General features: G+C 41.4%; 1 protein-coding gene across 2 annotated transcripts in view; it reads left to right on the top strand.

The window, feature by feature from the left end:
* The window catches only part of sorcs1 (sortilin-related VPS10 domain containing receptor 1), a 134,333-nt gene that overhangs the window by 98,447 nt on the left and 11,153 nt on the right, over positions 1–24,733 (top strand). The window contains exons 18-25 of one of the 2 annotated variants that reach the window (XM_088341622.1): positions 3,220–3,391; positions 6,847–7,033; positions 7,672–7,805; positions 9,361–9,484; positions 12,302–12,414; positions 13,845–13,979; positions 19,897–19,996; positions 23,541–23,646. In XM_088341622.1, coding sequence (XP_088197748.1) covers positions 3,220–3,391; positions 6,847–7,033; positions 7,672–7,805; positions 9,361–9,484; positions 12,302–12,414; positions 13,845–13,979; positions 19,897–19,996; positions 23,541–23,646 — 1,071 coding nt within the window. Of the gene's footprint in view, positions 1–3,219; positions 3,392–6,846; positions 7,034–7,671; positions 7,806–9,357; positions 9,485–12,301; positions 12,415–13,844; positions 13,980–19,896; positions 19,997–23,540; positions 23,647–24,733 lie in introns of both variants that reach the window. The other variant, XM_088341621.1, reaches the window with a different exon arrangement.

The raw sequence follows: 24,733 nt of genomic DNA, 5'->3' as shown, positions 1-24,733 counted from the left end.
CGCTGCACCATTTTATCCAGGTAAAATTAGCCTTTTTCCTTTTTCAAGCAGCCTACGTCCCAAAACAAACAGGATTCTTTGAGCACCGAACTCCCGGGACAAAACAAAAAAAAATAAATCTCAACTCAGTTTACATATCTCATCCGTCCGAACTTGGGCCTGATTATAGACGGAAAATTCCACGTGCACGCATTTTCATAATTTAGCTCCGACGTCACAGGCTCCCGTCCTCCCACGAATCTCGACAAGCAAATTGAAACAAGGAGAGAAAAAAAACTATCCTTACCTCAACCGCTCATTCGAGACCGTTCCACTGAGAAGTCTTTTCCCTTTTCTGTTTATTTAATTAGTGCCAGTCCACGTTGGGCGCCAAATGTTGTAGAAATTGGAGGTCCGATAATCGAGAGAAAGTCTTCTCATAAGTGGATAAAAGAAATAGACAGGAGCCAGCTTCGTTATGGAGGGAGATGTCACTTTATTGATGCGTCAATAAAGATCTCACAGAGCTAGGAACATGACAATGTATTTAAAGCTGGTAGTGACGATTAGGCTTCGATTGAGTACACCCCAAAAGGCGGTCCTGTATCACGTATCAAGTACAGAGCGTCCCGTCCCTTGCACGCTATCTTCAAGGAAACTTAATGTCTGCCAAGAGTATCTTCAAGGATGTCTACCCGACCGTTTCCCACTACTGTAAGCAAGTCTTTCTAAATTTCTACATGTATGCAAATCCATTCTACATTTGCAAGTGTATTTACCACAACATTTGTCAAGTCAAGTCACATTTATTTATATAGCCCTTAATCACAAAAATGTCTCAAAGGACTGCACAGAATTACAGTTACACAATTACCTGATCTTAAACCAACATGCGGGCCAGAAACAACTCAAAACCTCAGCGTGAGGAAAAAGAGAAACCTTGAGAAGGGACCTCACAAGTGGTATCCCCCTTTCAGGATGACCAAGGTGAATCACAATTAGCATTACTATACACAAGAATAGTAAACACTAGGTAACATGTTGAAAATTTGTCCGGAAAGTGCATGACAGCAGGGACGCCCCCAGCCTGTAAACTAGTCCAGAAAGTCTATGACGGCCACGACGCAGTTTCCCATCTCTGCCAGCTGGTCCATGCAGGCGTTCACATGCTTCAGGTCAAACGCTGGTCCGCTGACTCATCTCCAAATCGTCCTTCTCCTTCGTATCACCACCAGGCAGGCAGTCGGAAAAAGACAGGACAATACATAATATGAAGTGGGCATGTTTGTCTTGCATGTTTTTGGAGGTTTCACTTTAACCGCGTTGATCCAATCACCAGTATCATAAACCCATTTGTCAGCTTGCTAAAGAGCTGATAAGATGTATCTTCGGAGTCAAAGACAAGAAACCTCCTAAAACTTGCAAGACATCTGCCAGAATACGTGCAAACTCTGACACGTCCTCGTTCAACGAGTTAGATTTGAGATGTTAAACCCTCATTTGAACCAAATAACTAAACACAATATGTGAAGGCAAAATCAGAGGATCAATTGCGAAAGTCATTTATTCATTCATTCTCCAAGGATTTGTCCTAAAGATGATCACAGGGGTGCCAGAGACCATTCCGGTCGACTTTGGGCAGTAGGCAGGGGACAGCATGGAATAGTTGCCAGCCAAATACAACTATTCTAAAATATGTGGAACAAATTCATCTCATCTCATTAGCTGCACCGCTTATCCTCAGTCGGGTTGCGGGGGTGCTGGAGCCCATCCCAGCAATCATCGGGCAGTGGGCAGGGGACACCCTGAACTGGTTGCCAGCCAATCGTAGGGCACACAGGGACAGATAACTCGCCCGCTCATTCACACCTAGGGACAATTTGGACCGGCCAATCCACCTGAAATGCATATCTTTGGAATATGGGAGGAAACCCACGCAAGCACGGGGAAAACATACAAACTCCGCACAGTAAGTCCGGCAGCTGGATTTGAACCCACACAGGAGGTTCCCAAGACCTTAGAACTGTGCTCATGTCAGTAAAATTTCTGTTGGACATTATAAGGTGGAGCATATTCTCCTGTCCTGCTTCTGTGCTTAGTTAAACAAACAAGAGGCAGTTCTGCTGAGGAATTTTATTGCAATTAAATAAATAAAAAAATAAACAGAATATTCTGGGCTTGTCAACAGGACAAAATCTTTCCCAAACAAGCATCGGCAAAATGGCTGACCATTGTTTTATATAGTAGAGGGGCGCGGTTTTACAGGAATGACATTTTATTGTATGTGATCTTCCAGATGAAGTCGAGCTTCCCAAAAGAACTTTGTTCAGACTGGACCTAACCGGATTTTGCAGGTGCTATGATAAGATTAGGACAGACTAAAGGCCTCCCCGTCAACATTCAATCAGAACACCACTAAGAATGAACACTTGGCGACATCAAGTGAATACAACAAATAAATAGTTCATTCAAATTTTGGATAAACATAAGGTGGATTTTTACAATTAAATATATGACATCGTGACTACACTTTCAGTGACACATTCAATCAACAGTTAACAAAAAATACATTTTTTAAATTTATCATTTAATCGAGAGTTTTTCAGGAAGCTCATTGTTTGGGCAGTTCAATACATTATGGAAACAATAAAAAACCCAAAGAACTTTCTTTTGAGTATTTTATGTAGAAAATGCTGAGTATAGTTCCCATCCTCCATGATGTTCAGCGTATAGCGCCTGAAAATATCTAGAATTCATGAACTATTATGGAATTTAGTTTTTGATAGTAAATATAATATTTCTCATGGGCAGCACGGCAGCGCAGTGGTTAGCGCGTTTGCGGCACAGTTTTAAGTTTTTGGGAACCTCCTGTGTGGGTTCAAATCCAGCTACCGGACTTCCTGTGCGGAGTTTGTATGTTCTCCCTGTGCTTGCGTGGGTTTCCTCCAGGCACTCCGGTTTCCTCCCACATTCCTAAGACATGCATTTCAGGTGGATTGGATTTTGTCCCTAGGTGTGACTGAGCAAACGAGTTGTCTGTCCCTGTGTGCCCTGTGATTGGCTGGCAACCAGTTCAGGGTGTCCCCTGCCCACTGCTCGATGATTGTTGGGATGGGCTCCAGCACCTCCGCGACCCTACTGCTAAGGAGATGAGATGAGATAATATTTCTCCACTATCCCCCTGTGATTGACTGACTGACTGACTGACTGATTGATTGATTGAATTTTTGTCCACACTAGCTACCGGAAGGTGGTGTCAAACAACTGCACAAATGGAGTTATTGAGGAATACACAGCCAAGAGGCAGATATGTTCCTTGCAGGCACCCAAGGGTCTCCACCTGGTCACCAACGAAGGCACATTCTCAGCTGTACTGGGCACCAATGTCACCTTTATCATTTTCCTGGAACAGGTAATCCTGTATGTTCTGTTCTGTTCTGCTCTACTCTACTCTACTCTACTCTACTCTCATCTCATCTCATTAGCTGTACCGCTTATCCTCATTAGGGTCACGGGGGGCTGGAGCCCATCCCGGCCATCTCCGGGCAGTGGGCAGGGGACACCCTGAGCTGGTTGCCAGCCAGTCGCAGGGCACACAGGGACAGACAGCTCATTCGCTCATTCACACCTAGGGACAATTTAGACCGGCCAATTCACCTGAAATGCATGTTTTTGGAACGTGGGAGGAAACTGGAGTGCCCGGAGGAAACCCACGCAAGCACGGGGAGAACATACAAACTCCGCACAGGAAGTCTGGAGCTGGATTTGAACCCACGACAGGTTCCCGAGACATGAACTGTGCCGCACAAGCGCTAACCACTGCTCCGCCGTGCTGCCCTCTACTCTACTCTATTTAATTTTATTTTTTTCTCTCTCTATTATATTATCTTATCTGACTGGAGAAGTGGACACCAAAAAATTAGACACAAAAATAGGATTTTACTTATTTACAGGAGATTAGGTAGAAATAGACAAAGTTTTAGAATTTTCAATCATGAAAATAGTCAAGGTTACATCAAAGCAGGTTCTGCAACCCATTCTTGCTACAAAGTCTAAGAATACCAGCTAACTCCATGATGTTTCAATGTGATTGTAATGAATAATAGAAAAAAGAAAGGTGGGAAGGCAGCACGGCGGGGCAGTGGTTAGCGCGTGTGCGGCACAGTTCTAAGGTCTTGGGAACCTCCTGTGTGGGTTCAAATCCTGCTACCGGACTTCCTGTGCGGAGTTTGTATGTTCTCCCCGTGCTTGCGTGGGTTTCCTCCGGGCACTCCTTTCGAAACCATATATTAAACATTAAGGGTGGCACGGCGGCTGAGTGGTTGGCGCATCCTGTGTAGAGTTTGCATGTTCTCCCTGTGTTTTCCCTGATTTCCTCCCACATTCCAAAAACATGCATTTCAGGTGGATTGGCTGGTCCAAATTGTCCCTAGGTGTGAATGAGCGAGCGAGTTGTCTGTCCCTGTGTGCCCTGCGATTGGCAACCAGTTCAGGGTGTCCCCTGCCCATTGCCCGATGATTGCTGGGATGGGCTCCAGCACCCCCGTGGTGCAGCTAATGAGATGAGATGAGAAAGGTGGGACTCTTTATGCACGACATGTTCATTAGCTGATGTCAACGAAAAAGACAGAAATCATTTATTTATTAAATTAAGTAAGAAATTAATCAGACAATAAGGTCAAGCCTATATCCAGAAATATCGTGTGACTAAATCCATCAAAGCTAACTCAATCTACGGTCAGAAATATGTACAAAATATCCAAATCTGAAAAGCGACAGCAGCTAATAACGTGGATTGATGGTTGTCAGGCTTATTTCGAGGAACTGTATGACTAGAATAATTTTACTGGACCCCTGTTGTTGTAATATGATATTATTGGGGAATTATGAAATTGTGTCGGACATTTCTGAGCTGAAATGGTGGGTTCCAACTCCAGCTACTGCAGGCTCCCCGTGTGGAGTTTGCATGATTTCCCCAGGCTTGCGTGGGTTCCATATGTCTGCGGAATGTGTTGAGTTTAAAAAGATATAAACCCACGGCTGACCAAAGAATTTAGGCAGAGGCAGGAAAATAGGGTTTTTACTACTGCAGTAGGGGAAGGGATCCGCTAGCTAGCTTGACCGGATCCTTCTCATCTACTTCCGGTTTCGGTAGCGCATTTATTGAAGAGTCACGCATGCGCAGTACATACAATGGAGTCACGCATGTGCATTACATTACATACAATGGAAAAAGACTGAAATGCGTGGATTTTTGAATGAGACTATGTGTGTGTGTGTGAATTATTACCATAAAATCCGGACTATAGAGCGCACCTGATTATAAGCCGCGCCCACCACTTTTTAAGTGATTTTTCCACTTTTGTACTTACATAAGCCGCACCTGTGTATAAGCCGCGTGCGCCCGCATTAAAATTTGTCACGCGATCACAAGTTTGACCCAGACCAGGCTGAAAGTTCCACGATTGTGATTTTGTAGAGATTTATTGTTCTATATTCTTTATCAATTATCCATTATCCGTCAAATCACAATACACTACAAAGCCAATAGGCCGAGACACTTGCTCCCAGCCAAGAGGCTGAGTCAAAGTCCTAGCCTTCTAGCCTCCTACCAAAACAATCCAAAAGTCAATAGTACACAATCCTAGAACCACAGTCGGCATCATGAATGGAAAATGATACCCGTAATTAACGTATGATGCAGACTTGTAAAGTCCGGGTCGCGTTGAAAGTAATCCGAGGAAACAAAATGTATATTTCCCAAGTTAAGGGTGGGAAAAATATATATCCACTATTGTCCGCTGCGACAACAGACAGATCTACCGATAACTCAGCTTTACCCCACTTCCCATCAGCCCGCGTTTGCTCCGCCCCTTCTTTTCGCCTGTAGAACACATAACAGAATAAATCTCTAAAATAAATACATTACAAAAATATACAGTTGCAAATACATATTATACATGGTTACTCATATTTACAAAGAAAGACGGTACACCGAGAGAGTTTTCAAAGCTTTGATAATAATAATATAACTATCATCCCTAATTGTGCCTTTGAAAGGTACCAACACGCTAGTAGGATCACGCTCGCAATGCATCAAACGTGCCTGTCAAAAAAAAGCATCCCGTAATTATGAAATTCACGGTAGATCGTCCTCAACTTCATCCTCATAACTATCGCGATTAAGGTCGTCTTCCTCATTATCTGAACGTACCTTTACTTAACAGACAATGTATGCATATACTTAGAGGTTGCAGTCTTTCTTTGCGCACTTATTCTACTGGTCTTAATCTTACCTTTTATACTCCAGCGCCGCTGGTGACCGTTTAAAAAATTACATAAATTGGCCGCTTCACTGAATAAGCCGCAGGGCTGAACATTTGGGAAAAAAGCTTATTGTCCGGAATTTACGGTACTTGTGTGTTAAAATAGAAAAACAGGTTAATTTCATTGCAAGGTAATTTGTAACATAGGAGTCTGAGAAATACACAATAACTAAAAGTAGCTTACTTTACAGAATGTCAGCATTCTAACGTATATAACATACCCGGTAATGCTTTTGAAGTGTATTAGTTACGTGAAAGTTGAACCACACTATAGTAAGTGTACACTGTATCGTGTGGTTGTGGGGGTACCGTTTCTTGTGGTGTGTCTTGGGCAAGTACAGCCTGGTGGCGCCCATCCTTCTTCAGGGCAACAGATGTTACCATCCGGTCTCAATCTAGGGACCTTCCGTGTGTTAGGTGAATGTGTTAACCACTACAGTACAGGAACACATCAACACAGTACTGCACCATATTAAAAATAAGCAGTATAATTGTAAACATTGCAGACAAGACCTTTGTATGTTCTTTCTTTACTTTCCAGGGTGACACGGCACAGACCAGCATCACACTGGAGTTTGGAGATGGTCATGGCCTAACATTTTCGAATTTAAGTTCCATTAAGGATGGACTCAAACACATCTTCAAAAACACAGGGATCTACCGTGTGACTGCCGTAGCGAAAAATAACCTTGGCACAGAGATTGCAGTTCTGTACTTACACATCACAGGTGAGCATTTCACTATTTTATATTGTATTTTTTAAAGTTTTGTGGCCTTTTATCCATTTTGACGTGACATCAACTACCACAAGGACTGCTACAATTCTGGAATGACTGATCAAAGACAAATGTTTTCTCGATACTGAATTCAATGCTGAACAGTAAATGGTCTGCATTCATATAGCATTCTCCGTCCGGGCACCGGTGCTGTGGAATGCTTTCCCCCCTGAGATCCGATCTGCAACCTCAGTGGAAATGTTTAAATCTAAGCTTAAAACAGACTTCTACTCGATAGCATATGAATAACCTATACTTTTTGTGGACAATAACTTATTATTTGTAATTGCAACATCTTCTGCTGTCTGGTAATCCTGAAAGTGGGATACCACATTTGCGGTCCCTTCTCAAGGTTTCTTCATTTTCCTCATGTTGGGGTTTTTGAGTTTTTCCTTGCCCTCATGTTGGTTCCAGATCAGGGGATGGTGTACTAATTGTCGGAAATAATAGTCTGTGCAATAACCTGTGCAGCCCTTTGAGACTCTTTGTTATTAAGTGCTATACAAACAAAAATGACTTGACTTGACTTTTAGAAACAAATCCATTCCTCTTCCATTTACTTTGACGATCGTATTTGTGTTCCTGAGTAGGTCAGCTGGAATCCATCCATCTCTCAGCTCCCTTTGTGGCTGTGAAAGATGAGGAAGTGAACCTGACAGCGATTCTAAGGCCGAGCCAAGTGGGAACTGTTACCTATATCTGGTGGATTGATAATACCACTGAGGTACGATCTAGTCGACTAAAACTGTTGCGCTCAATCGTCAATTCAACACATACTACTTTACTGTGTAATGTCTTTGGTTCTTTACATCTTGACCTGAAATAGAGCACCGACGGACCATTAGCTTTTTAACAACTTGATTGGAGTTCTACACTAACTTTTTCCACTTTTACAACTATTTTTCACTTAGTGGCACGGTACAAGACTTTTTCGCATCTTTAGCAGTACGAGAGGGCCAATGGAGGAGACAGACTGTCACAGACAGTGTTTAAAATAAACAGAAGGAAGTTAATACACCTGTTGAATTAGGATGGTGTCCACTACAGCCGTTTCTTCTGTACCGTGCTGAAGCCTGACATTTCCCTTACAATTTCCTTCGCTGGCACACACTCACATTACCCTACCATACTACTCCCAGGCCTAGTTCAATAAAACTTAAAACATAAGCATATTTAAAGTGCATTCTAGACAATCATGGTTGCGAGTCAGTTGAGCACTATTAGTGGCCCAGACAGAGTACTTACCCCAGGACCGCTGATCATTCTTTTAAAATAAAATCGTTGTGCCTGGTTAATCAAAATGTCAAAGTACTTCAAGGAGGACGGCTTCAATTATTCAAACGATCACAAGATTTTCCTTGCAAAATCGGTATTTGATAGATATCTATCAATGCTGCCCTGTCTTTACTTGGAGCGGATCAATACCAAAATTCACAGTATCCCCCTCCCTTACTCTCCTAAACGATACAAGGAGGGTTGGACTGGAAACAGGCACATTTTTGTTTTTGTTGGGATTTTAACTATCAAATTGTACCGTTTACCTAATTGTTCCAATTAGTTATCTGACTCCATTGACCAAACACGACCTAAATTTATCCAACAATTATGCGCGCTTGTTTCTTGAGTAAAAAATGACCAGGAAGGCCGGCATTTTCACACGGGGGCGGATTTTATTATTTCTAACAGCAGAACTAAGTGTAAACAGGAGACGGCTGAAGTGACGTTGGAGTGTGTGGGAAGCCTTCTTCTGAACCCCTTTAGCTTTCTCACGTCTCCCCTCAAGATGGCGTCTCGGCTCCTCCCATGGGCGTGCCAAGCAGTTGTTTGCGGGCCTTGATGTCTGGAACATTCTGCGTCAGCACACTCACACGTCCTGTTATCAAAAGCACTAGACAAAACATTATGCATTTCAAAACAGCCTGCCCTGACATTGAACTAAAGCACAGTCAGTGAATATCTTTATTGCATTAAACTGAATACGTGTAATTTGTAGTCAATCGTATAAAATCCTTTGTAGTCAAATGTATAAAATCCTTTATTATCCTCGGTAAAAATATGATTTAATCAATATGGCTGAGTTAGTTGTAGGGGTATGATAGAATAACTAATTGTGTCACTTTACAACGATCCACTGTTTATTGTGAATGTGTGTACTATGTAAACAATTTCAGCATGAGCTGTTAACCAGCTGCTAACTAGATCCCATCAATGGAGCCTTGAAGTTCTAACTCTCCCTCACCTCTTTTTTTGTTCTCTCCCTGACTCTATTTTCCCAGCAGCCCATAATCACCCTGGAAGCAAGTTTGAGATGTACATTTGCCCTGGAAGGCATTAATACAGTTACTGTGCAGGTGTCTGCAGGGACTACAGTTCTGCAAGAAAGAAAGACCATATTTGTCCATGGTGAGCCAGCTTTGTCGCGGAAATTCTATTGCTGTATGTCATATCGTGTCAACCTGGAAGTATGGCCTATTTCAGGCTTGCAAGCGTTTTGGCCTAGGTTCAATCCATCCATCCATAGAGCCATCCATAATCTGCACCGCTTATCCTTGCTAGGGCCGTAGGGGCCTGGGTTCCATTAGGTTCTTAAATTAATCATAGGGGCTAAGGCCAGGGTGGGCATAAAAGACTAATTGAATTTCAGTTTCAGTCAAATTTGTTTAGAATAAAAAAAGAATGAAAGCAAAATAATACAGCTCCATTTTGAGCACTAAAGATTCTTAATTCAAAATGCAGTAGGACAATTTGTATTTGCAGTAAAACCTGTTTTTGATTTTTTTTTCTTGACAGATAAAATGTACTCAATGTAAATACTGAGTGGATGGGTGGATCCCTTAACCACTAAGGTCATAGGCACACCATTTCCTGTGGTATGTCTTGGGAAAGTACAGCCTGGTTTTGCCCATTCCTCTCCAAGCCAACAAATGTTTCCACCTGGTACCAAACCAGGGACCCTTTGCATGTTAGGCAAATGTGCTGACCACTGCAGTAGATCTGCTAGAAACATTTGTTGTCCTGGAGAGGGATGGGTGCCACCAGGCTGTATTGGCCCAAGACCACAGGAAATGGTGCCCCTACGACCCTAGTGGTTAAGGGATGCACCAACCCTTCCCGATATAAGTACAAATTCAAAATACAGAGACATGTGACCATGTATACAACTTGAATATTGGTTTTGAGCATAATAAACTTGAATGTGCTGCTTAAATGCACCATATAAAACATTTTTTTTTCATTGGGGGGTCTGTCGGTTGTTGTTGTTGTCGAGTCACTCAAGGCGCCTGAGGTAATCCTTAGTAGCGCTAGACTCGCTCGTGGGAGGCTCTGTAGTTCTCCGAAGGAGAGGGGGCTGTGACTGTCCTGTGCCGCCAGGCCTGACAAGTTGTGACCCAAGCAAACCAAGCATACGAAGTCTCTGAAGTCCTTAGTACGTTCGGACAGGCCGGTGCATGATTTATGGAAGCCCAGTGGGCAGGTAGTACAGGTGATTGGGGTGTGGTCGCAGCGAACGGTTCGAAAACACCACTGGCATTTGGACTGGGGGCTAGGGTTGCTCTCGAAGTTGCCCGCCCTAAGAAGAACAGATAGAGGAGAGTAGAAGAGAGAGAAAGAGAGGGACAGATAGAAAGAGAGAGAGACAGAGTAAAACGCAAAAAGGGGGAAAAGAGAGTGAGAGAGGTGGGGAGAGAGTAGGAAAGAGAGGGATAGAGAAAATGAGAGACAAGAGTGTAAAAGGGGAAGAGAGAAAATGAGATACAAAGAAGGAGAGAGGAACAAGAAAGAAAGAGAGAGCGAGTCTGAGCGGATCGAGTAGGATTCGTAAGGCTCCCCCGGGAGAGAGCCCTTCGCAGGACACCACGGGAAGGTTCCTAGTCTTTGTCCTGCGGGGTCTGTCGGTGGGGAGTACAAGGGAACAATGTGGACAATAGTGGCACTGTATTCATTACAAGCCTGTGTTTGCTAAAAATGTAAACATTGTGGTTGATCCAAAAATAAGTGCAACAAATGTATTGAAGTTTCATGCATCAAGACTGCTAATTACAGTCAAGATTGTTCTGTCAACTCTCAAATCTTTTTCCCCTCTTTTTTTTCAGTAAAACCACAATTAGACCACTAATGAACATGTTTTTATAATAGCCCAACTATTTTACATTCAGAAATGTGCCTCATTAAAAATACATTGAACAGAAACAAATTCAAACTTGTTTGGACAGTGTATGTCCGCTGACAGTTATATAATTGATTTGATAATACAGACGCTGCCCTACTTACCAACAAGGACAGTTGTTTGTAAGTTGAATTTGTTTGTAAGTTGCTTCAGTGCTATATTTTGTACGTTAAAGGTTTGTATAAGTGTGTTTAAGGCTTGCATTAGGAACCTGTATTGTTTTGTACCCAAAGATAAACATTTGATAAAATAAAATGGTCTATAAAGATGTATACAGTGAAATGTAACTTACTTTTGGAAGATAAGCTTCAAGAGGTCCACCTCAGTGCTAGAGAGTGGCCGAAAAAAAAAAAACGATCCAACCATTTTCCCAACCGCATCAAGATTTCTTATTCTACTTTCATTTCAAAAGAAACGGCTTGCCTCTTCTTTACACTTTACACTAACCATATTGAATGGATGCACGAGATATTATGGAATAAAAATGTCACAGTTCTTAGCACGCTGGGGATACAGTATAATAACTTTAGACACAATCTAGGAACAGGAAGCGGATTTCTTCTTCGGGGTGGATATTGGGTGAGCTGTCACAGCGCCACACGCTCATAGTGGCGAAAATAAGTACTAAATTAAGTCAAGTCAAGTCAAGTCACATTTATTTGTATAGCCCTTTAACACAAAATGTCTCAAAGGCCTGCACAGAATTAAAATTAAAGCATTGCCTGATCTTAAACCAACATGAGAACCAACATTACTGTCCTGTACTCGGAAAAAGGCGCTAAAGAGGGATAGGCTCCAGCATCGCCACGACCCTACTGAGGATAAGCGGTGCAGATTTGCATGGTTGGATAGATATTTTGCCATATTATGGGAAAATGGAGCAAGTGTATGGATAATTACTTCATTACATTTATGGATTCTTACCGGACTTAGTTAAACCCCAAAAAGTGTCGGACAAGTTAGAAATTATTTAACATTAATTGTATATTAATGCTGACATTTAATCACAAGGTTATGGTTAAAAAGACCTCCTACCTTTATTATTTATTCAGAATATTTCCAATCTCATCTGCTGGCCTTTTCCTCAAACCTGGATGACTACAACCCTGATGTTCCCGAATGGAGACTGGATGTGAGCCGAGTAATTAAGAATTCACTAATACAGGTAAATATGTGTAGAGAAAATTGCTTTGAATTATATTTATCTGGTTCAGAATCTAATTCAGTGGTTACCGATTAACCTAACAGGCGGTGCTCATGATATTTCGACCCAAATAGCCTCTTTTGTCTCTGTAACAGCAAGAAAGAAGAACTTCTCTCAACATTTTTTATTTTTAGCTTTAAATGATCAATTTTCAGGTCATTGATGTTGATTGATCGGTCCAAAAGAAAAACATGTTTACACAAATAAATGATGCAACTGTGGTTTGATACTAACCAACTACGATTTATTTACATTACAAAGAAACACAAGACACAATAGCTCGTGATGCTAGCGAGGGGGAGGGTGTGGTGAAATTCCGTAGCAGGAATGAAAGTGCTGATCCATAACGCAAATTTTTAGGTAGTCAATTCATTTAAATGTTAAGGAAATATTTAATAGCGTGTCAAAATAAAATATTTGTGCCCAGCACCAAGACGTGCTATCCTTTTTGCGTTACCTTTGGGTGAGAACTTTCTCCCTTTTTTAGAGACTGATCTTGCGGGCTTCGAGGTAGCTCAACAGAGAGGGAATGATCCACGGGCCATCAAGGCCTTTTGATTGGAGTGTAGAAGGCTTTCTCACTGAGGCTCTGGTTTTCGGACTTTTTTATCCCCATGGTCCGGGGGGGTCAAAGGTCCGTCAGGCCCCCCTCTGGGCCGCTGTCCAGAATGAAGAGCGTGAAGAAACGAGAACTAGAGGCATTCACGCTTTTAAATTCCGCTAACGTATCAGTCACCAGAGGCGTGTCCTGTGACCGACGTTGATGCTTTTCAAAATAAAGTTCTCCTATTAAAAGATTAATATTGGGCGAAATTTCATTCGGAGATGCAATGAAATACATCTCTGTAATTAAACATGACACACATATGCAAATCATTAATCTTTTGATTACAAATAAACACTTGGGCGTTCAAATCTTGAATTAAATCATAAATGATCGCAATCTCTGTCTGTGGGTCCTGGTGTGCGTACTTTTGTGTGCCACTGAGGAAAAAGGAAGTGTCTTGGAAATGAATTTGGGGTCTTTCAAGGTGTAGTGGTTTGAAAAGGTCAGGGGAAATGGATTTGGCATTGTGATTAAGAAAATCTGACAATCGTTGCAATTGAGTGTGTCTGTGATATTTTAAAGAAAGCTTCTCAAACCTGTTGTGAAATGTATCAAAAGTTAGCATCGTTCATACATTTTTCCTGTTTTCAGCCAAATTTACAGTAAAAAAGGTTACAAAGCGTATGATACAAATTAATTTTGAAATGGTTAGCGTCAAAATCCAATTTTTCCATTTGTACAATTACCTCAGCCGGCGACAGTTGAAAAAAAAATATGTAAAACACATTTTAGAACATATCTCTGTAAAAAAAAGGCTGAATTAATCTGATATGTTACCCATCAGGCCACAGGTGTGAATGCAGACCATCTTCTGGTAACAGTCCTCCCAGGTTTGCCTACAACAGCCGAAGTTTTCCTCCTGCTTGACAAAAAACTAAAGGAAAAGGAACATGAGAAGAATTCTGCTCATTTATTTCAGGTAAGACTGTTGGAAAATAATACACCACTGGAATGTTTTCAGTCATTGAAAAAAATTGGGAGGGTATATCTATTTTACCTTGTTGTTTATAGAGAACCGATCCTGCCATAAGTAGAAATAAATGTATGAATACTTAAAATATGTGCCGTATATACTGGAGATCAAAACAAGAGAACTACACATAAATGTTCCACGGTTAAATTACTTTTTATCGTGTCTATATCATGGTACTACAAACCCACCCACCACACACACACAAACACAAAATGACTAAAGGCATTTCACCGCAAAAATATTTTTCAGAAAACACACTGATCAAAATTAAAGAACAGACTGATCAAAATGGTTCGTCGAGCTTAATGCCTCCCACCAGACCCCAATAAATTATATTTCCTTTATCACTCAAGTGAATTCTGGACCAGTTCTCCTCTGTCCGCACAACATATGCTCAGCAAAGCTCGATCTAGGTTTTAGATGTTTGATTGCTAATAAGGGGTTTGGTCACTGCAGTGTGGGCCTTCAGTCTATATTAATATATATACCACAGCCATATCCCCCTAGTGGGAGATGGCTAGAGTCATTTCTGACTCTTTTTGGGAGATTGATTCAAAGGAGGGGATTCCCAGCCCCCTCGCTCAACCCAACTGAGGTGTTGGGAGTCATTAGGTGACCAAACCCCCCAATTCCAACCCCTAATGCTGAACGCCAAGCAGGGAGGCAACGGGTACCAATGTTTAAGTCTTAGGTATGACTCGGCCGAGGCTTGAACCACAACCTCCTAGTCTCGGGGCGGGCGCCCTACCCCCAAGGCCACTGTATGGTGAGACAGATCCTTACCATGTTCAGCACTGAACTGGCAATTCCTGCTACAAGTAGAGTAACGATTACCCATTGACATCCTCTGCAGTGACCTGTCCATCTATCCATCTATCTTTTGCCCCGCTTTTCCTCACCAGGGGTGCGGGGGAGCTGGAACCCAGCCATGTTTGGGCAGTGGGCAGGGGACACCCTGAACTGGTTGCCATTCAGTCACATGGCACACAGAAACGGACAACTCACTTGCTCATTTATACCGAGGGACAATTTGGATCGAGCAATTAACCTGATATGCATGTTTTTGGAGTGTGTGAGCACCCTTGAGAAACCCTTGTGAGCACGGGGAGATCATGCTAACTCCACATGGGGAGCCTGCAGTAGCTTGAGTTGAGCCCTTGACCTCTACACCATGAGGCTATGCTGCCCACAGTCACCTGTCAAGTCTTCTTGGGCGACTTCTTAGCCTCCTGGTCCAACTCAGCACTTTTAAGTCAAGTCAAGTCATGTTTATTTGAATAGCCCTTTATCACAAAGAGTCTCAAAGGGCTGCAGAGACCACAATTTATTGCAAAGCAAAGACTATTATGGCACCATCCCCTGATTTAAAACCTACAAGAGGGAAAGGAAAAACTCAAAAACCTCAACATGAGGAAAATGAAGAAACCTTTAGAAGGGACCGCACATGAGCTGATCCCCCTTCCAGGATGACCAATCATGCAATGGATGTTGTTATAACAAATAATACACAGATACACCTTTAGCATCCACTTGCCGTTGTTTTTTGGTGTAAAACGTTATTCTGCTCTTAATAGGTGCAGAATAACGCAATAATAGGCAAAATAAACTAAATATGAATAAAATGATGACTCACAACACGTGATAAGCGTTCTCTCCTGGCTTTGATCTCTTTGATCTTCGGCAAAACGAACATAAAATGCGACAGAAACAAAATGAAAATAAATCCAATCAGCTTGCCAACATCATTTTTGCCGTTCCATGTATTCCGTTACTCCCAAAGCCTGCACAAAATTGAGTCATTTTATTCCTATTTAGTTTCTTTTGTCTTTTATTAGCATATTTGGTATTGGAGTCATCCAAAAGTAATTGAAAGTAATCAAGTTAAAGTAACCCTACCCAACCCTGTTCCTGACAACCATACCACGGATGGTTTGGTCTGCGCATAGTTGACAATAGTTCTTCGTAGGGTCCAATGTGACCTCTGATGGTCTTGGCGCACCGTTTGGTTTGTCACATGGGCTAAGAAGCTAATTCCTAGAAGTTTCCTGTAGCATCACATCTCCATGGCCTGGATTTTCTTTTCCTGTTTTTCTGTGAGGGTCCATGTCTCTCAATCATAGAGGAAAAGGGGTTTAACCAGCGCTTGCATGAGTCTTTGATTTCACTGCTATGTCCTTGTCCCTCCAGATGGGTTTAAGTCTGGCAGTGTCACAGTTGCCATAGCGCCCAATCGGCCCCACCTGTGTGGCGCCAGCTGCGGCTCATTGACAGATTGGCTTTCTGTCTTTTTAAGCTCAGTGCTTTCAACTCTTTCTTTGTCAGTTCGTCAACGAACCTCTGCCCCGAAAGACGTGGGTTTTGACTAGGTCCTATTTCCTGTTGGCATTTCCTGTCCGGTATTGTTCACGTTTATTTTTGTCCTGTTTAATATTGGTTTACAGTTTCATTCCCATCTATTTTTGTCCTGTTTATTATTTTCTCCAGTTTTCGTTCCCGTCTAGTTTGTCCTGTTTTATTTCGATATCCTGTTTCATTATCAATCCTGTCTGTCCCGTCCTGTCCGGTATCGACCCCATCTGTCCGATACCCACTCAGGCAATGGGTATCGATCTCGTCTGCCTCTGGCTTCCTATTATTTCACGCCAGACTGCTGCCTAACGTGAACCACTCCCCATTTCCCGTAAAATTAAAGGCTTGTGTGAGAAACGTCACGCGTTTGGGTCCTGATCCTGTCCCGGTTCATGACAGGCAGGTGCAGCTGTGGTTTGAGCTAACCTCGCCATGCTAGATGGATACAAAATTAAATGGTTCCTTCCTCCCCAAAAAAACATGAAATATTTAAAACAGGTAACATAAATAATTCAATAAAATGGTTCCATTTAAAACACACAAATGAATGAATGAATGAATGAAAACTTTTATTTCGAACATTAAAATAAAAACAGGACAAAAACAATGAGTCAACAACAAAATCATGTCACATTACATGTTCGAAAAGGTGTAGTCAGAAGCAGATGCTTAAATAAATACAAACAGTAAATATCTCCATAAATACATAAGAAATCATTCAATAAAATGTTTCCATTTTAAATACATAGATAGGTACATAAATATCTGAATAAATGTAAAATAAAACTTACTTACCCAGCCTCTGTACATGTTCCTGCAGTAAATACATAAAAACAATGTACTATGATAAAATAATGACAAAAAATTGCGGAATAAATAAATAGCTAATTGGAAAATGCATAAATAAAGGAAAACATTGCATTTTTTCTCTTACATTGATTGGTGTATTATATCATTTATGTGCTCATTTATTTCTAAGGTATATATTTCTACCTGATATTAGTGACTGCATCCTGAAACCCATTTACAAAAATGACGGTAGTCTTTCACTAGAGGTCAGTATCGCTACACTAGTCTAAACCCACCCTTTAGTCTTTGTTTCATTATTTAAATCGTCATAAGAGACTAAAACACATTAGAAATTATCAGAGTGAATCATCTCGAAACCCTCCTGTGGCACATCTGCTGGGAGCCTAAACTGGAGATGATTTTTGTCCAAATTGATTGATAAATCACCGAATCACTTGCGGCTAAGAAAAAGCTTTGGGTTTCATATTCCAAAAACTGATTGTAATCATATTTGGTCTGCTCTCTGTGGGATTATTTCCTGAGGTGTGTTTGAAATATGAGATTGCAAAGGAAATCAACTTGGTCCACTTGCATCTGCTTAGCCACATCGAAAAGCTGCAATCATAAAGGGACTATGCATATTAAAATGTACAGATTTACTCACTATGTTATATGGCGGGACTGTAAAGAGGGAACTCAATTCAATCTGCAAAGAACCATAAATGACTGCTTGAGGTACTTTAAGTAGCAGTGGCCCAATCTTTTTTTTATTCTATGCATAAATTCATTCAATGATAAGAAGAGTTTTTGTATTAAAAATAGGAAGTATCATGATGACGCTAACGTGTAGCCACCCGGAGCTACCCGGAGCAATCCGGCTTCAACGCCGCTAAACAGAGACACGAAAGCCGGGGGGAATCGGAGAGGAGGCGGACTTGCTAACACGAGGTGGTGTATCCCTGGATTTTCACAAAGAAAAGTTTTCCATCTGCCGCAAGGATGTCGAACTTTTGGACTGGCGTGACGTCATCCACTCCGCTACAAGCACCCCTAGGGCATCATGTTCATCTGTTAATAAACAACGGGGTAGACTGCTGGAAGTGTGAATTTCCCTACAGGGATGAATAAAGTATCTATCTATCTATCTATCTATCTATCTATCTATCTATCTATCTATCTATCTATCTATCTATCTATCTATCTATCTATCTATCTATCTATCTATCTATCTATCTATCTATCTATCTATCTATCTATCTATCTATCTATCTATCTATCTATCTCTATCTATCTATCTATCTATCTATCTATCTATCTATCTATCTATCTATCTATCTATCTATCTATCTATCTATCTATCTATCTATCTATCTATCTATCTATCTATCTATCTATCTATCTATCTATCTATCTATGACTTTGGCTTAGGCTACTGTCGCGGAATTTTGTGTAACTATGTATAGAAATTTAATGTGTAATATCCATCCATCCATTATCTGCACCGGTTTTCCTCAGTAGGGTCGCGGGGGTGTTGGAGCCCATACCAGGAATCTTCAGGCAGTGGGCAGGGGACACCCTGAACTGATTGCCAGCCAGTCCCAGGGGACACAGACTGGGAGGTTGCTAGTTCGAGCCTCAGCCGGTCATACCTAAGACTTATAACATTGATACCCATTGCCTCCCTGCTTTTTTTTTTTTTTCGATGGATCTATTAAAAAAAAAAAAAAGAAGCAGTTTTATTTCTACCATGTGTTATTTTCAATAAATTAGAAAACACAATTTAAAAGGCTAACATTTGAATTGCAGTTTAAGCAAATTTGGACATTTTCCAAATTATAGTTATGTTTAATCTCATGATCAGGACCCAAACGCGTGACGTTACTCACACAAGCCTTTATTTTACGGAAAACGGGGAGTCATGCACGTTAGGCAGCAGTCTGGCGTGAAATGATAGGAAGCCCGAGGCCGACAAGATCGATACCAATTGCCCGAGTTGATATCGGACAGAGGGGGTCGATACCGGACAGGACATGACAGACAGGATAGATAATGAAACAGGATATATAAAATAAACAGATCAAACTAGACGGGAACGAAAACTGGAGAAAATAATAAACAGGACAGAAAATTGACGGAAACAAAACTGGAAACCAAAATTAAACAGGACAAAATAAACAGGAACAATACCGGGCAGGAAATACCAACAGGAACAGGACCGAGTCGAAACCCAGGGCAGAAGTTCGTTGACGGACTGACGAAGAAAACATGAGAGCACTGCGCTTGAATAGACAGAAAGCCAATCTGTCAATGAGACGCAGCTGGTGCCACACGGGCGGGCCAATTGGGCGCTGTGGCAACCGTGACAGAAAGTAACAAAAACCCAACATATAACTAAAATCCTGTCTACTAATTTTTTTTGTACTACTAATAGTCAATAAATAATAAACATTGTCCTTTTAAGAATGTGGGGATCAAAGAACAGCAACATGTTTAGCCGAAAGTCACAATGATGTCAACATTTCATTTTATATGCAATATTCTTTGCAGGCGTCCAATATTAAAATCATAAAAACCGCATCCGTTTGTCCGACTACAAACCATAAAAGTTTGAACTCTTGTAGATTGAAATAGAAGTGTTCAGAAAATGTGTATTGATACTCAACCCTATAAAATAAAATTAAATGTATTGGCTTGATTGATCCCGTTTTGTTCTTCATTTCAACAGCTCTCTGAGATTATTTTGAGTGCCTTAAATCAAAATCTGGTTCAGTTCACCCTCCAGCCTGGGGTCCTGGTCACAGTCTACACAGCACACCTTTCAGCAGGTAATGACTCAGCCACAGGTAAAAATCTGTCATGGGAAGTATTTTCACGTTATTTTAAATAAAACATAATACAACTCAACATATTGAAAGCGATTAGGAAGTTATTACTGTAAATTCCGGGATGCTTTTTTTAAACAGGTACGTTTGGTACATTGCGAGCGTGATCCTACTAGCGTGTTGGTACCTTTCAAAGGCACGGTTTGGGATGAAAGTTATATTATTATTATTAAAGCTTTGAAAACTCGGTGTACCGTCTTTCTTCGTAAATATGTGTAACCATGTATAATATGTATTTGCAACTGTATATTTTTGTGATGTATGTATTTTAGAGATTTATTCTGTTATTTGTTCTACGGACGAATCAAAAAGAAGGGGTGGAGCACACGCGGGCTGATGGGAATTGGGGTAAAGCTGAGTTACCGGTAGATCTGTCTGTTGTCGCAGCGGACAATAGTGGATATGTATTTTTCCCCACCCTTAACTTTGGAAATATACATTTTGTTTCCTTGGATTATTTTCAACGAGACCCGGACTTTACAATTCTGCATCATACGTTAATTACGGGTATCATTTTCCATTTATGATGCCAACCGTTTCTTCAGAAATGTGCACTATCTATGTAGTTACTCTCTTGGAGCTTGCAGCCCATTCCGGGTTAAACTCGTGATCGTGTCACAAGTTTTAATGCGGGCGCATGCGGCTTATACATGGGTGTGGCTTGTAAAAGAGCAAAAGTAGCAGATCGCCTAAAATTGGTGGGTGCGGATTATAATCAGGTGCGCTCTATAGTCCGAAATTCACGGTAGACCTACAGTGTCGATCCACGTCGTTTTTTACCTTTTCCTCCGACATTCACTGAAACATATCAATTAAGAAAATGACATTAAGTAATATAATTGTATGACTACAAGATACATTTGCCAAGTTTTAAACATTTTTAGGCAATTTATTTTTAGAACTTCAGTAAAAATGTTCTTAACCACACATTTTCAGAACAACGCTGATACGAGTACTTATCAATACTATATACAATTCTTACACCATTAGTATATTTAATGTGTAATCTTTTCCCAAAAACTAGAAAACTGCAGGACTCCTTAAAGTTAAATCAAATTTATGGTAATCTGCTATTATTTTCCATCTTTTTGTTGATGACACATTTAATACAAACGCAATAGAATAAATGGCGTTAGAATATGTGGGTACTGAACACCGGTTTGTTTCGCAGATTTTCTTAACAGTAATCATACATTTTATATACAGACACTGCCCTACTTTAGAACAAGGATGATCGTTCGTATGTTGAATTTATTCGTATGTTGCTTCAGTGCTATATTTTGTATGTTTAAGGTTTATATAAGTATGTTTAAGGCTTGTTTTATACAGAAAAATCAACCCTTCATAAAATAATATGCTCTATAAAGATAAATGAAGTTAAGTTTAACCTACTTTTGGAAGATGGGCTTCAAGAGTTAGGCGACTTCCTACTCTGTGGTAAAAAGTGGCCGAAAAAAAGCGATCCAACCATTTTCTCAACCGCATCAGGCTTTCTTATTCCATTTTAATTTCAAAAGAAACGGCCCGCACCTTCTTTGCATTTTACACCAACAATATTGAATGGAGGCAGCACGGCGGCGCAGTGGTTAGCGCTTGTGCGGCACAGTTCATGTCATGGGAACCTGTCGTGGGTTCAAATCCAGCTCCAGACTTTCTGTGCGGAGTTTGTATGTTCTCCCCGTGCTTGCGTGGGTTTTCTCCGGGCACTCCGGTTTCCTCCCACATTCCAAAAACATGCATTTCAGGTGAATTGGCCGGTCCAAATTGTCCCTAGGTGTGAATGGGCGAATGAGTTGTCTGTCCCCGTGTGCCCTGCGATTGGCTGGCAACCAGTTCAGGGTGTCCCCTGCCCACTGCCTGAAGATGGCTGGGATGGGCTCCAGCCTCCCCGCGACCCTAATGAGGATAAGCGGTACGGCTAATGAGATGAGATATTGAATGGAGGCACGAGATATTAAACAATACAAATGTCAAAGTTCTTAGTGCGCTGGAGATACAGTGCAGAATGTTTACACACAAACTAGGAAGAGGAAGTGGATTTCTTCTTCGGGGTGGATACAGGGTGAGCTCTCACAGCGCCACACGCCGGTAGCGGCGGAAAGAAGAACTACATTACTGTGCTGTACTCGGAAAAAGGTACACACAATACAATGTCTAACAGCAATGTCCAAGTATTTTTCGACATCCTGAAAAAAATATTCGTATCTACCCTTTTTCGTAAGTTGAATGGTCGTAAGTAGGGGAGCGTCTGTGTTGTACAATGTTATTCACCTACCGTAAGTTCCGGACTATAGAGCGCACCTCATTATAAGCCGCACCCACCACATTTTAAGAGGAAAACCGATTTTGTACTTACACAAGCCACACCTGTAAATAAGCCGCATGCGCCCCCCCCAAAAAAATGTAACACAAACACAAAATTAACCCAAACCCGACTTTTAGTCCCACGATTGAAACTAAATGTCCTTCATTAAAGTACACAGTCCAAAAATCACAACCGGCAAATTGAACGGAAAATGATATCGGTACTTAAGGTTTGATGCAGACCTGCACAGTCCGGGTCCCGTTAAAAGTAATCCAAGGAAAAAAAGTGTATATTTCCAAAGGTAAGGGTGGGAAAAATATACATATCCACTATTGTCCTCCACGTCCACAAACAGGTCTCACCTTTACCCCACCTCCCGTCACCCCACGTTTGTTCCGCCCCTTCTTTTTCATTCGCCCGTGCAAAACATATCAGAATAAGTGTCTAAAATAAATACAAATAAATACATTACAAAAATATACAGTTGCAAATACATATTATACATGGTTACACATATTTACAAAGAAAGACAGTACACCGAGAGAATTTTCAAAGCTTTAATAATAATAATATAACTTTTATCCCAAACGGTGCCTGTGACAGGGCAGTTAATGGTAGCAACACGCTAGCAACACGCTCGCAACACAGTAAACGGGTCTGGTAAAAAACATACCGTACTTGTAAAAATCACGGTAAACCGTCCTCATCTTCCTCCTTAGAACTGAAGACATCAAAGTCGTCTTCCTCAGTGTCGGAAAGAAACTTTGTCATATAGATGTCGTCCCACGCTCCCTTATTCCAAAACACGCTAGCAACATGCTTGCAACACAGTAAACGGGTCTGGTAAAAAAAACATACCGTACTTGTAAAAATCACGGTAGACCGTCCTCTTCTTCCTCATGTGCTGCGTCATGTGCCTTTCTTTTTGCATTTTGCATGATGACGGTATGTTTACGCTAACTTAATTTATGCACAAGCTAAGAAGTTGCAGTCTTCCTCGGCGCATATATTCCACCGGTCTAAATCTTACATTTTGTACTTGAGCGCCGCTGATGGCCGTTAGGAAAATTACATAAATTGGCCGCATCACTGAATAAGCCGCAGGGTTGAAAGTTTGGGAAAAAAAGCAAAAAGTCCGGATTTTACGGTATTTGCGTATTTCTATTTCTTTTTTCTCTGCAGCGCCGCTGGTGGAGAGCAACGAGAGCCACAGTACTCCTGCCATGTTGATGTTGCTATCAGTTGTGCTCGTGGGCTTAGCTGTATTTGTCATCTACAAATTCAAGAGGTAAAATATTCAGGAAATAACATTTGCATGAGGAATCCACACGGAAAGGTAAACAGTGCTGGTGGACAGCTTTATAAATAAAAACATTTTAGGGTAACATTTTTGGCACGGCGGCGCAGTGGTTAGCGCTTGTGCGGCACAGTTCATGTCATGGGAACCTGTCGTGGGTTCAAATCCAGCTCCAGACTTCCTGTGCGGAGTTTGTATGTTCTCCCCGTGCTTGCGTGGGTTTCCTCCGGGCACTCCGGTTTCCTCCCACGTTCCAAAAACATGCATTTCAGGTGAATTGGCCGGTCCAAATTGTCCCTGGGTGTGAATGAGCGAATGAGTTGTCTGTCCCTGTGTGCCCTGCGATTGGCTGGCAACCAGTTCAGGGTGTCCCCTGCCCACTGCCCGGAGATGGGTGGGATGGGCTCCAGCCCCCCCGCGACCCTAATGAGGATAAGCGGTACGGCTAATGAGATAAGATGAGATGAGATTTTTTGTTGATAGCTGTCCATCAAAAACTGAAGAATCAACCTTAGACTCATTTTAAAGTAATGTTACTTTTCAGATTGGTCTTTCAATCTAAAATCAAGTCAGACATTCGTCATAGTTCATCGATGGTAAGGCCTTTGAATCCAAGTATTTGACCTTTCTCAAATGTTACATACGTCTCCTCACCAATGTGTTATTGCACGGGAAAAGGCTAGAAGGTATTACGACGATGCAGACAATCAAAAGGAAAGAGCAAAACCTTTATGAGACATGGCATATGCCCAAAATAGACAGTTGTGACTGGAATTCCAATGGGAAAGCATTAAAACTGAGAGCACTGCAATATCTGTGTTTGCACTTCTTCTGTATTGACCATATTTATTTGAGTGTAACCTGCACAAATTTAGGTTCCTGTTAAGAACAGGGGCTGGGGTGACACTCTGAGATGTATTGTTGGTATATAACAGCATGTTTTATGAATAAAAGACCATCAATGTTCCCTCTAAGCTGCGTGCAATTGCGCACTGCCCAGAGCTTTTCCGCGCACAAGAAAATCTAGCCAGCTCACAAAAATAGAAATTGCTAATTAAGAAGCGAATGAAGTCAAAGT

The sequence above is a fragment of the Urocampus carinirostris genome, chromosome 8 (assembly GCF_059441175.1).
Source record: "Urocampus carinirostris isolate Australia breed hairy pipefish chromosome 8, RoL_Ucar_1.0, whole genome shotgun sequence".
NCBI lineage: Eukaryota > Metazoa > Chordata > Actinopteri > Syngnathiformes > Syngnathidae > Urocampus > Urocampus carinirostris.
Note: the sequence above shows the minus strand (reverse complement) of the source record. Positions and strands in the feature narration are given on the sequence as shown.